At 38.6% G+C, this 13537-nt stretch overlaps 1 protein-coding gene across 1 annotated transcript; it reads left to right on the forward strand.

The window, feature by feature from the left end:
- Positions 1 to 1306: 1306 nt before the first annotated feature.
- Positions 1307 to 13327, forward strand: LYVE1 (lymphatic vessel endothelial hyaluronan receptor 1). The gene is made up of 6 exons (XM_028116976.2): positions 1307 to 1388; positions 4989 to 5160; positions 5268 to 5407; positions 11565 to 11882; positions 12521 to 12599; positions 13141 to 13327. The coding sequence occupies exons 1-6, from the start codon at positions 1307 to 1309 to the stop codon at positions 13325 to 13327; spliced, it is 978 nt and encodes a 325-aa protein (XP_027972777.1).
- Positions 13328 to 13537: the final 210 nt, after the last annotated feature.

Here is a 13537-nt window from a genome sequence, read left to right on the forward strand (position 1 = left end):
TGCTAGGCTTTAAGGATAATGATGAAAAAGACATGATTCCTGCCTTCTTGTCTACCTGGTTCCATGGTGATAGAATCACATATGTTTCTGAGGTACCTGTAGCCTGGGGCTCGTGCTCACCCAAGTAATGAGGTCTACAGATATTTAAATATTAGAGTTATTTAAGAGTTATCCCCTGGTCTCTTACAAGTTACCTAAATGCAGAGCAAATTCTTCTTTCATTACTGGTATTTTCTATATAGATATCTAATTTTATGACTGATACCACTTGTACAGAAAAGAAATTGTTATCCATACACCATTCCTATAAATAACATTCATTTTGGAGAAAACTCATAAACCATTGCTCAAGGCATTATTCACAAGCCAGAATTCCAAAATTGCCATGGAAGACAAACCACTGAATATCTAGCTGGGATACCAGAGTGCAGTCTGCTCATATATAGTACAGATAAACCTCACATTCATCAAAGATGAAAGAGGAAATCTAAATTGAATTTTGGTCTACTGGAATACAAGAGAAGTTATTAGAGAGTTATTATATAAAGGACCCCTGTGGTTATTCCTATTATAAAGTCAAAAATCCTTTTGTAAAGTGAAAAAAGACTAAAATTTCATGAATTGTCCCCCAGTTGTGTTTTCTAAATATGAATTGTATGTCTTGTTTCTTTGAAGAAAAAATCACTTGCAGTGGTGTAGAAATTTCAAGTGTATAAAAGAAAAGGGAGGCATAAACACCCTGTACTCAGTACTTAAATGGGCGCTTGCTTTCATGAGCCTTAGCATCATTCCTTCCCAGATCAGAAGATAAGCAGCTGGAGAAAAAAAAAAAAAATCACTGACTGTGGGAGGAAAACCCATGCTCAATCTCCTTTAGAGACGGACATTCCTACGAGTAGATAAATGAATAGGCTCCACAGGTAATAACAATTAACTGTGTGAGAATGAGCTGGTGAGGGAAGCGGGAGGTGGCAGGGAATATGGGAATTGGGGAAACCTCCAGCAGTTCATGCTGTGCTATCTGCCTTCCTCATTCGTGTGTTTTCTGAGTCAGCATTAGCTAAATTTTCCAGAAAGCAATCCACAAAGTACAGCCTGGGCATTTAAGGGACGTCACTCATTTCCCCCAGTGACCTTGACAAGTCAGAAGCTTGAAAGCAGGGAAATCCGGATGTCTCAGTTATGAAGTGGAGCAGTGGGGCTCCAATATATTTCCAGAAGTCTCCATCCAGACTGGTGATTGTCTGCCTCTGTTACTGCCAGTGACTATCCAGGGTGTTTCTCTGGCTGAGAAGGGGTTGGCATAATGGCCAAATGCTTCAGCCTGGTGTTGCTTCTTGCCTCCATCTGGACCACAAGGCTCCTGGTCACATCTCTCCGTGTAGAAGGTAGGTTTCTTACCAGATTTCCAACCTGCGGCAAGGCAAGATCTTGCAAACTTGTCCTAAGCCTACTTAATTCTTAACTGTGGATTGTTGGGAGTAGGGGTTATCCTCAATGTCAACAGAAGATCTAGTTGGTAGGATTGCTCTGCCAGAAATGTTTTCACCATATTGTCGACTTCACCAAAATGATTCACATTTATCTTTATGTAATCTTGACTTTCATTTTTGGTTGCGGAATCTTTTTTTAATGGGAATATCTTGAGTCAAAACATTGAGGAGAGATCATTTGATTTTAAAAGTGTTTCATTGCAGAAACAAACCATGACTGTAATGAATTTTAAGCTTGGGGAAAATGACCAACTTTCACTAAATATTGACCTGTTTTATATTTTTGGAAGTGTCAGCATAATTATTTTAATTTCAATTTTACTATACTACCATATATGTTTTTAATATGAAGTAAACAGCCAATTGACTGAGAAAAAAAAAACTGTGAAAATGTAGGCTTGAAAATTAGTCATTAGCTCCCTACCAATGGAATGACTTTAAGTGATTTCTGGGCTTTTGAGATGCCTAAGGAGTAACCTCATTCTGCAATGTAGGCAAAAAAAAAACTGTAACCACAAATCACTCAATTACAGCTCCAGGCAAATGAAAATTTGAGCACTTTAAAAGGAAAATTTTATATTCCTATGCTGGAAGATGTTCTGTAATATAACTATTTTAGAATCAGATATCCTGATTTGATTCATTTATTGTTGTATTTAATTTTATGAGAGGCTACAGTTATATAATTGATTTTTTTTCAAATACCAGAACTGTTACTCTCAAATAAGTTTTGTCCTCTTTGAAATTCCCCTGGGGATACTATTCATTGTTTCCCCCAATGCTGCCATTACTCAAACTTTTGAAAATTATTCTTTAGACCATTCTCTGATGATGGCAAAAATTTCCTAAGGAAATTAAACTATATATTACATATAATTTTTATATATGTAATATATGTAATATATAAATTTCATTTAATCTTCTCAAGAAGACATTTTATAGATGAAGAAATAGGCTCAAATAAGGCTCAAGTAAAGCCAAGTGACTTGCCTAGTGCCATATAAATGGTAAATAATAAAGCTTGGCTTTGAATTCGGCTCTGTCTGATCCTAAGCATACAATATTTCCCTGCTGTTTCCTAAAAAAATCTTAAGGAAGAGATTAGTGGAGTAGCTCTTGGATTCCAGCTCCCTCTTTTTGTCTTTAAATGAAATAGGAAAGCATAAAAATGACTACTACTTGTTGACTACCTATGATGGACCCAGCCCCTGCTAGGTACAAATTATCTATTCTGACAAAAATTCTGTGAAGATATAACCATCTCCGTTTAACACTAACTTGCCCAACATCCCAGAGTCAATTAATAACAGATGAAATAATCAAGGCTAGGTCTATTGCCCAGAATAGGTCTATCATTACTCTAAATAATAACTTTTAAGGTAAAAATGAGTTTTGATGAAAAAGTAGCAAGACCACTTTATAGTGTAATTAATAAACCTTCTTTGCAGGTATTCCCAAAGAAGCAGCCATGAGATTTGAACAACAGCAAGCTCATGGACTAAATAAGCCAAATTCCAGGACACGTGTGTTTGGAGAGTCCAGTTCTAGTTGTATTGTGTGTGTGTGTGTGTTCATCTCCCCCATAATACAGCGGGAAGCAGAATAGTATCTTAATTAAGAACTGGGGTTTCAGAGTCAGTCATAATTGGGTTTGTGCCCCCAATCTGCCCTATATCCTTGCTTTATATCCTTGGGCTTGGGAAAGTTACTTAATCTTCCTGAGCCTCCACTTTTTATTAAAGGAGACAGGGTTTGGTACAGAGTAGTATAAACAGATGATAGATGTTAGAATTAATACTAGCATTAGTATTAGTATCAGTATTGGTATAGGTATTAGTATAAGTGCATATAGTCATAAGAGGCTGTTTTGTCACAAACACTCATATTGGGGTGTTGGCTCTCTAGTTTCTCTTTTGGTGAAAGCAAGGTCTGGAAGCAAATAAAGCCATCTACAAATACTGTACATCGTATACTGTATGATGACTAACATAACATTAAAAAAAATATTGTATATCATATACATATCCCCTCTTCCCACCCCCGGCTCCAGAGCATAGCAAGGTCAATGGAAGACTTGGAAATGTTCCTTTCATGTTTGCAAGGAGAAACTTTATTTTTTTTTTAAGATTTTATTTATTTATTTGTCAGAGAGAGAGAGAGAGACAGCAAGAGAGGGGACACAAGCAGGGGGAATGGTACAGGGAGAGGGAGAAGCAGGCTTCCCACTGAGCAGAGAGCCCAATGCGGGGCTAGGATCCCAGGACCCTGGGATCATGACCTGAGCCAAAGGCAGATGCTTAATGACTAAGCCACCCAGGTGCCCCTGCAAGGAGAAACTTTAAATACCAACATAGAAAGTGGTCAAAGCATTTGACTGGGCATCCAATGCACAGATCTGTGTACAAGCAACTTCTTGGAAGACTGTAATGTCCTCTTAAGGACTTTTGTGGATAAAGCCCAAAAGGAATAATGTACCTGAATGCAATACAACTTTGCAGTTTCATACAGGTCTATAAATCCCAGAACCAAGAAAGGGGATCAGAAGAATTCTTGGATTCATTAACTTTTGAGTAAAATATAATCACAACATATCTGTTCAACTGCCTCAGCTTCCCTAGGGAGATCAACCATTAGCTGGCTAAAGCCAAAAAGCTTTGAAGATAACATAATGATGTTATTTATGATTTACTGAGCATCTACTATGCGGCAGGCACTATCCTAAGCATTTTTATTTGAATTAACTCAACTCTCACTACCCTATACAATAGATACTGTTACTTTCTCAATTTTATAAATAAGGAAACTGAGTCTCAAAGAGATGAAGTAACTAGCCTAAGATCACAGAGCTAGCAAGTGACATAGGCCAGATTTAAATACAGGTCTGACTCTAGAACTCAACTTTATTTAGTTTCTTTGCCATGCAAGGTTCACTGCCCAGTTCCTACAGGAACTTCTGAGTAAGCCTGCCCCCCAATGGTCAGAGAAGACCTGGGACTGAGAAAGCTCACACTCTGTTACACCAAGTGCAATATTTTTCAGCCCATCTCAGAAATAGTGGTGTTCCCAAGCCACACTGGTTTGGAGTATTGTTAACTATTCTATTAACCACAGCCCTGAATTCTATCTTTCTCAAAGTCTCAGACCTTTCATTTTATAGACTCCAAAAAGGTTTGCAGCAACTGCATCACCTAGACCCAACCCCAGGAACTGGTAGCCAAAGCCTCCACATAAACAACAAGGCACCTTAATGCAACAGGGCACAATAGACTCAGATCTGATGAGAGTTACAGCTTGGACAGGAGCAAAGACCCAGCTAACCCAGAGGGATGTCCTTGTGGGAAATGCCTGGCCTGTGTTCTGTTATTTCTAAACTTCAATCCCAGTCACGAGGACCTCACTGCTATATCAAGACAATAATGCTCTACTAGGAAGAACAGCCTACAGGCTGGGAACAAGGACAGCAGCAAATTGAGGACTTCTGTGATTCCTTTGCAGAACTTTCCACCTCAGGGCCATGCAGAATTGTGGGGGTCACCCTTGTGAACAAAAAGACAGCTCAGCAGCTGAATTTTGCAGAAGCCCAGGAGGCCTGTAGGCTGATGGGACTAACTTTGGCCAGCAAAGACCAGGTTGAAGCAGCATGGAGGTTTGGCTTTGAGACTTGCAGGTGAGAAACAACTAGAATAAACACTCCTGGAGTTCTTTCAGCGTTGTGTTCTTGTTCAAGCAATAGAAATCAATGTATTCATTCAAATACTGTGCATTCTGTTATAGCTATGGATGGGTTGCAGATAAGTTCTTGGTCATCCCTCGGATTCTCCCAAACCCCAAGTGCGGAAAGAATGGGACAGGTGTCCTGGTTTGGAGAAATTCAGTCAGCAAAAAGTTCTTGGCCTACTGTTACAACTCATCTGGTAAGTCAGATCTACAGTCTCTCCATGTTTTCTCTGGTTCTGTGATCCGTCTAAGAAGAGTAACCCTGAGCAGCAGTAGAAGAAATCATGGTGATGGTCATTTAGTACTCCAAGAATGCCTCTGTGACCGGGCTAGAGGTGGCCATGTGCCCCTCAGAGAAAAAAACTTAGGGAAAATATGACTAAATGGCAATATAGGGAGAGGGCATCCCAGGAGGCTCCATTACCCATGCCCCTCCATCTTATAAGGTAAGGAAATATCCACTATAGACAAAGCAATGTACTGAGTTACCACACTGAACCTTGACAATCTTTCTCTGAGGTACACTTTGTCACCCTCATTTTGTAGAGGGGAAAATTTAGCTCAGAGGATGTAAGTACATTTGTCTAAGTTCTCACTACTACAAAGATTTTAACAGAGGTCTAACTCTCAAACCATGCTCTTTCCCATAACCTTCATTTTTTTTAGAAGAGAAGAAATTCAGACGCTATACTTGACATCTTCAAGGATAAGATCATTTTATGAAGGAAGGAGTTAAAGCTAGAAAATAGAATTGGTTTGCTCATGGTCACACAGTTGTTCTTTTAACCTTGCTTGGAGACCACAATCATTTTATCCCAAGTGCTTTACCTAAGGAATATCTCAGGAAGTTTTTCTTTCACTAAATACTTGCTCTCAGTTGATCGTAAGAACCTCTGCTGATTTATTACTCTTCACACATACTCATAAATCTGACATTCCAAAGGTCAGACAGCTAAGTGGTCACATACAAGGATAGATTCCAAAGTCATACTCTAAGATCCAAGAAATAAATGTGCACTAGCAACACTGTGTTGCCCAAAAGCAACATAGGGTCCAAGCAGTTCTCTGAATCAGGAGGCTTTGACCTAAAAAGAGACCTGAATGACACTTTGTCCTCTTTCCTCATTTCATGGATGAAATGATAGTTCAGATTGGAGGTCTGGCTTGTTCAGTTGGTGGCAGAGTCAATACTGGAACATAAAGCTTCTTTCAACATTTGTTTTACCATCATCCTCCTCTCCTCTGCCTCTTCTGCCCACCACTTTTGGCTGGGGAATTGGTGGTTCACATGCCTGTATATCTCATAGCCAGCCCATGCTTGTCAAATGACCTGGTATTGTAACTTTCTGGCCTTCCTCGCAGCTGTCAGTGTGATGATATGATACCCAGCCCTCTGGACTTCACAAAATGGGATCAGAGGAAGAGGACTTGGATTTGTGTGTTTCCTTGTGGTTTCATTTAACTTGTACTTCCATCCCCTATCTTTCCTGTATAATTAAAGTTAGATCTAGAGGCTTGATTCAACTCTTGTTCAATATTTTTGGCAAAAAGACTACATCAAAAACTAATGGTGTACTATATAGTGGCTAACCGATAATAATAAAAAAAAAGACCTCATAGATGATACCGTGTACTTTAGATTACCATGTACTTTAGATCACTTCTCAACAAAAGGCACTTAATGTCAGTATGTCCCATTATTAATATGCTAATTTTGATCATTTGAATAAGATGCCAGACCTCTCTAAATGAACTCATAAATATATGTTTTTCCCCTTGCAATGAGTAGGTAATCTACAATGTGATATTGTGGCACCATGCAAATATTCTGACTCGAACTATCTTGTACCTAGTAGTTTAAGCAGCCATTGGTAATTCTTGCTGGAACCAGTTATTATATGTAGGGCTACAAGATGGTGACTTTCTAAATCTCCCTTCTACATTTGTTAGCTGGTATTCTTTGATAAGAAGAATTTCTCTCTCTCTCTCTCTCTCTCTCTCTCTCTTTCACACACACACACACACACACACACACACACACACACACACCTCTTCCCTCCTCCTTATACTACTATGGACACATGACATTTTACTTATTCTGTGTGTTCAACATGTTATGATCAATTTTACAATTATTATTCTTTTATTCTTTTGGATGCTCAAATTGTCCCAAATTTGGTGAATAGGAGCCCCTTCTAGTTGACTTTTGTGCCCTTTATTCCATTAGTATTGGAGCAATTCCTTTCTTTCTAACATAATAATAGCATTTCCCAGACTTACTTTGTACTTTCTCTGCCCCTGATGTGGAATCAGCCATTTATTTCTCCAAGAAGCCCAGGTTCTTTGTAATGGAAAATGTTAATTAGAAACCAAGATCTGGATTCAAGTAATTTTCATTACCACTGGAGTTTTCATTGCTTCTCAGTATTTTTAGTGGATAGCTATGTGTATATTTACACATACATACATATATCTAAAAATTATGAATTTGTATTGATATTTCCAACTCAAATTTAACAATTCAAATTTTTTCTTAGTTTGTTTTATACCTGCATCTTTTTTCTCTTACACAGAAGATCTTAGTTCCCAATAAATAATAGTAATATACTTTCTTATCCTATAATAGTTTCAAAATTATAAAACAAACATTATTAGGAATAATGAACCTATTGAGTGAAATTTGAGATTTCTTTGCATTTCTTTCAGTCCCCAGAAGATAGCCCTCTAAGGTTGTACTGTCAAAAAAACTATGTACAAAGGTGACTTGAAAAATTCACAACTCTGTGTGGTTATATTATCATTTTGAAATAAATTAGGCTCATGTGCTTCTGTTTGCCATCTTTGTGAGGATCAGAGTTAACCTAACCCTTATCCTAACACTACTCCTAAACTTATCCTATGTTTCTTTGTTTTTGTAACTTTCTTTTTTATGGCTATCTTGTGAGGTCTGGGGATTAGAATAACCCTAAACCTGACCCTATACCTTATCCTAATTGTCTTTTTTTATTGCTATCTTTGTGGGTTCTGGGAGACCAGACCAAAGTGCTTTGAACGCTCTGCATGCACCATCTGTTTCATGCTGTTCCCTCTGCCACAGTGCCCATCTTCCTCCCCACTTAGCTAACTGCTACTCTTTATTCAATTCTCAAGTGCCAGCCTCTTCAAGAAGCCTTCCCATATCCCTTACTCCTATCTTTCCTCTTGGAGTCCAACCACACTCTGTGTTTAATATCAGAGTACTTGGCACATTCTAAAGAAATTATATTCATAGTTTGCAGGGGAAGGAGAGCTAGGTCCTGACACTCCTAGGTGTGCCTTCAACCCGGCAGGGATCACAGGATCAGACTGCTGTTGCTCCCTCACACTGTGGCCTTTTTGGCTACATTTAATGAACAGAGAGGCAAAGGAAACTAATTCTTAGATAGATCCTATCTAACATGCCCATCCATTATGCTAGGCCCTACACATTTATTATCTCATTAATCCTCAGTAAAATGACACAAATGTATCATTTCTATTTTCCAGGAGAAATAACTGATGCTTAGTGTGTATTTCGCTATGGTCATAGTCAATAAGGGAAAGAGCCAGGATTTAAGTCTTGAGCCATACTACTTCCACATAGCACCTCCCATGGTAATGAATATACATCAATAACATACCAGGCCCTGGTCAGGTTCTGAGCATCAGTGTTTTTTAAAAGCTCTTCATATGATTCCAATGTGTTAGCCAGGGTTCAAAATCACTCTTTCCTAAGAGATCGCTAAGATCTAAGTTTTAGGATTCCAGGTACTTCTAGATTCCCCTATTTCTTTGTAATTGCAATAATCTCCTTCCTTGTTCCTGGATTGTCCTCTCTCCACATTGCATTTCATCCTCCACATGCATCCACTGATAATTACTCCTCTGCTCCACAGCACTTGGGTGACTTCCTATTTGAGAATATAATGTAAACTATGAAGCCTTTTACACATAAAAATGAGCATGTATGAGAACTCCTATATCAGTTAGGAGGTTTGTGGACCCAGTATTCCAACTCCTACAAAATAAATTCCAAATGCTTTAACATGGCAATTATGAATCTCAATACTCTGGCTCCAGGCTATCTTCCCAGTCATCTCCTACTTGCAGTCTTTCATGCTCCCAATCATATACACACCCCATTCTCCAGCCACACTGTACTCCTTGTCATTTTTCGATATAACTACTTTTTCAAACTTCTGGATTCTTGGGTCATGCTATTCCTATTGACTGGAATATTGTATTCCCTCTTCCATACTAGATGAGCTACTGCTGTGTTCCAGCCATACTGGTCTTTTACTAAAACATCAAACACACTGAGTTCATTCAACTTTGGGCTCTTGAACTTCCTGTTCTCTTTACTTGGAATACTTTTGCCCTAGATCTTCAGTGACTGGCTACTTTTTATCACTTAGGTCTCAGTTTAAGTACCACCTCCCCACTTTCTCATATCATCCTATTCAAAGTATCCATTTCCCATTCCCCACCGCTACTGGTTTAATCTTTATCCTGTTTAATTTTCTTCTTAACACTTATCACCCTTTAAAATTTCTGCCTTTTTTTTTTTAAGAGCGATGGAAAGGAGCAGGCGGTTGTGCAGAGGGAGAGGGAGAGGAAGAGAGAGAATCCTAAGCAGGCTCCATGCCCAGCATGGAGCCCTACATGGGGCTCGATTGCACAACTCTGAGATCACGACCTGAGCTGAAATCAAGAGTTAGATGCTTAACCAACTGAGCCACTCAGGCTCCCCTGGCCTTTTTTCCCCCTCTTAAATCTATCCTTCCATTAGCATATAGGGCCCTTAAACGTAAGGACTCTCTCTTCTTTGTACCATGACCTTAGCATTTGGAACAGTGTTTAGCACAGAGTTGGGGCTCAATAAATATTTGAACAAACACGTCAATTCTCCATACCATCTCCTCTGTGAATCCCCAGTGACCTCCTCCTACCTTTATCAAAATACGTCTGTCCTGGAAACTGAAACTATGCTGTATGTCTCTGTATTTTCAGTTCCCAACATAGTATGTTGTACTCAGTATTTCTTTCCTGATATTAAAAAATTTTCAATTTTTGAAGGAAAAACTTAGCATGTGCTCAAGAATAAGAAATGTAGCTAGAAGTTCAAGGCAAAAGTCAAGGATGATATGTGTTTGAATAGAGATGTTTTCAAAGTAAAATAAATATTATAAAATTCTGACTGAATGTGTGTATAGTCAAAATGTTTTATCAGTAGTATCTATGACCTTGATTGGTAATTTATTGTATTTTTCAAAAATGAATGGAATAACTTTTTCTTCTTAACTAACATTCCAGCTGATGCTACCTACTGCCAGAAATAAGTAGGAATTTAAAATAGATGCAAATTCTTATTATAATATATTACATGGATCTGTCATTTACCAGCTACGTGAATTTCAGCAAGTTATTCGATTTCACTAAACTTCAGTTTCTTCCTATAAAATGAGAGTTTAATAAAATTGTTAAATGAAGTGTCATGATTGACTCAGATAAGATGCTCAAAAAAATGTTGTTTCCTCTCTATCATATTCATCAGATTGGAAAGCAAATCTATATCCCTCCTCTGCTCCCCTCCTTAAAAAAATTTTATGTTGAAGAGCACAGAGAAATCTGGTTTTTGATCTCTGTCCTTAAGTGTATATTGTCATGTGTGTATATTCAGTCTCCCCATCTACTCTTTCCATCCTGTCACTTCTGCATCCTTTCTTTATTCATTAAATATTTATTGAGCATGAACGATGTGCTAGACACAGAGAACATACCATGATGACCAAGACAGATGGGGTTCCTGCTTCTAGGGAGCTCAGTCCAGTGTAGAGCAGTGCAATGAGAACCTTGACAAGGGAAGTATAAGGAGGTACAAAAACATATGCCTAGGGACCCAATCTAGTCATCAAGTCTGCCTAATAAAGAGATATTCAATCTGAGACTTGAAGGATAAGTAAGAATTAAGTAAAGAAGGGGCAAAGAGTCTTACAGGTAAACAAAGCATCATGGTCAAAGGCTTGGATATGAAAGAAAGCATATCAAAGAACAGAAGAAATGTGAGAAGGCAGGAGGAATAAGAGACACACTGATCAGATAAGGCTAGCCATGTCAGCAGGGGACAGATCACAGGGGGGCCTTATAGGCTATGCAATTGAGGCAGTCACTGAAGAATTCTAAGGAAGGAAGTGATATGATTAGATTTGCATTTTTGTAAGATCATTCTGGCTACACTGTAAGGGGACTGGAGAGGAGTAAGACTAGAGGCAGGAAGAACAATTAGGAGGCTGTTTTAATACTTACTTGTTACTTTATTTTTCCCTCCCCCAACAGATACTTGGATTAACTCATGCCTTCCAGAAATTATCTCCACCAACGACCCCATATTCAACACTGAAGAGGCAATGTACACGACAGAAATGATTGTCAGTGACAGTGCGTACTCATCTTCAACTACTGATGCACCTTATTCTGCTACACCTTCTCTTGCTCCTACTTCTGCTCTGGCTTCCACTTCTACTCGACGGAAAAGAAAATTGATTTGCGTAACAGAAGGCTTTGTGGAAACTAGCACCATATCTACAGAAACAGAAACTGAGTCATATACTGAATATAAAACCACATTCAAGAATGAGGCCGTTGGGTTTGGAGGTAAAAGCTTTCTGTGTTTGCATTGTATGTGTGTGTGTGTGTGTGTGTTTATGTATAACAGACAATACATAAAAACCATGTTGTCTCCAGATTAGGTACTCAGGACCTGCCAAATACAAGTAAAGCCTGAATGCAAACTCAGTTTTCATAAAGTCATAGAACTTGAGAACTCTAAAGAAACTTAATGATTAAACTAAAAATCATGAGTATAAAATAGCTTCACTTTTAAAACTCAAAGCCTTTTAAAAATAAATCGCTATTAATACATCAAAGTTCTTTTAAAAATATATACCTTAAATGATTAAAAATGATTAAAAAGTTTGTCTTCCTATTTAAAAGGAAGGGTTTACACTTAATTAGCTCCAAACATATCATCTCAAGGCCACAGAGAGGAAATGGACTCTGTCATATTGCAGTTTATAAAATAGAGAGAGCATGTGAGGCAAGGCCAAGGATTTCTATAGGCAAGAAGCAAAGCAGATGTGGGCCCAACATTCTAAGTAGCCTCTTTGTGGTCACAGAGAAGGCTTTTCTCCTGCATTATCTGTTGTCGGGCTTGGTGTAAAGAATCGTTACGAGAGCCACACCCAACAATGCATAAACGAAGGACCAATAGGCTATGTCTCTGTTTCCTCCAGGTGTCCCCACGGCTCTGCTAGTGCTTGCACTCCTCTTCTTTGCTGCTGCAGCTGGTCTGGCAGTTTGCTACGTCAAAAGGTAGGTTTGTGGCACATTGTTGGTTTTATAATCTATGTCACATTCCTATCTTGTGTTTTTCCAGGGTTGTTATTGGCATTTTCCTTGTCAAAACAGAAATGATAGTCTTCTTATATCGTAAATTTTCTCCCTCATCTCACCTTTCCTCCCACACCCAATCTTTCTACTATTTCAGCATGTGCCTGTCATCCAGCCTTTAGAAACAGGTCAATGCTGTCCCTTGGAGAATCAAGAGATAAAAAGAACAGACTGACATCTAGGAGGAAAACAGATATTTTATTTTGATTCTCAGTTCTTTGTTGTTGGTGGGAGGGTTATGAGGTCAGCCTCAAGTCTGGCCTGCAAACTTACTGTCTCATCTAAATGAATCCACTGCAGTGGGGATGCATTAATGTATTTGAGTGTGCATGTGTTAGCATCTCTCTGAAATAAAGGTACCCAGTGTACTGTGCTAATATGGGCTATCACAGACAAAGCGTTATCTATTGGTGTATGTGTTACAAATAAATCTCTCACTTTAATTTTATAATTATGCCTATAGGTATGTGAAGAACTTTCCTTTTACAAACAAGAATCAGCAGAAGGAAATGATTGAAACCAAAGTAGTAAAGGAGGAGAAGGCCGATGATAGCAACCCTAATGAGGAATCAAAGAAAACTGATAAAAAGCCAGAAGAACCCAAGAGTCCACCCAAAACTACAGTGCGATGCCTGGAAGCTGAAGTTTAGAAGTTTAGAAGAAAAAGAAATGAGAGGACACACCAAGGATGATTTCTTTCCTGATACATATCCTGGCCCCAGATGGGGAAACTTAAAGGGCCGAAGAACCAAACAAGAATGTCCACCCTTGGTTCCTAAATGGAATCAACTCAGGGCTACCTTTGGACTATGGAGTTCACCAAACAGAATTCCCTTCTTCTTACTGCAATCCTTTCTGGA

This window comes from Eumetopias jubatus, unplaced genomic scaffold, assembly GCF_037043125.1.
Source record: "Eumetopias jubatus isolate StellerSeaLion01/CBP00866 unplaced genomic scaffold, mEumJub1_p1.0 scaffold_13, whole genome shotgun sequence".
Classification (NCBI taxonomy): Eukaryota; Metazoa; Chordata; class Mammalia; order Carnivora; family Otariidae; genus Eumetopias; species Eumetopias jubatus.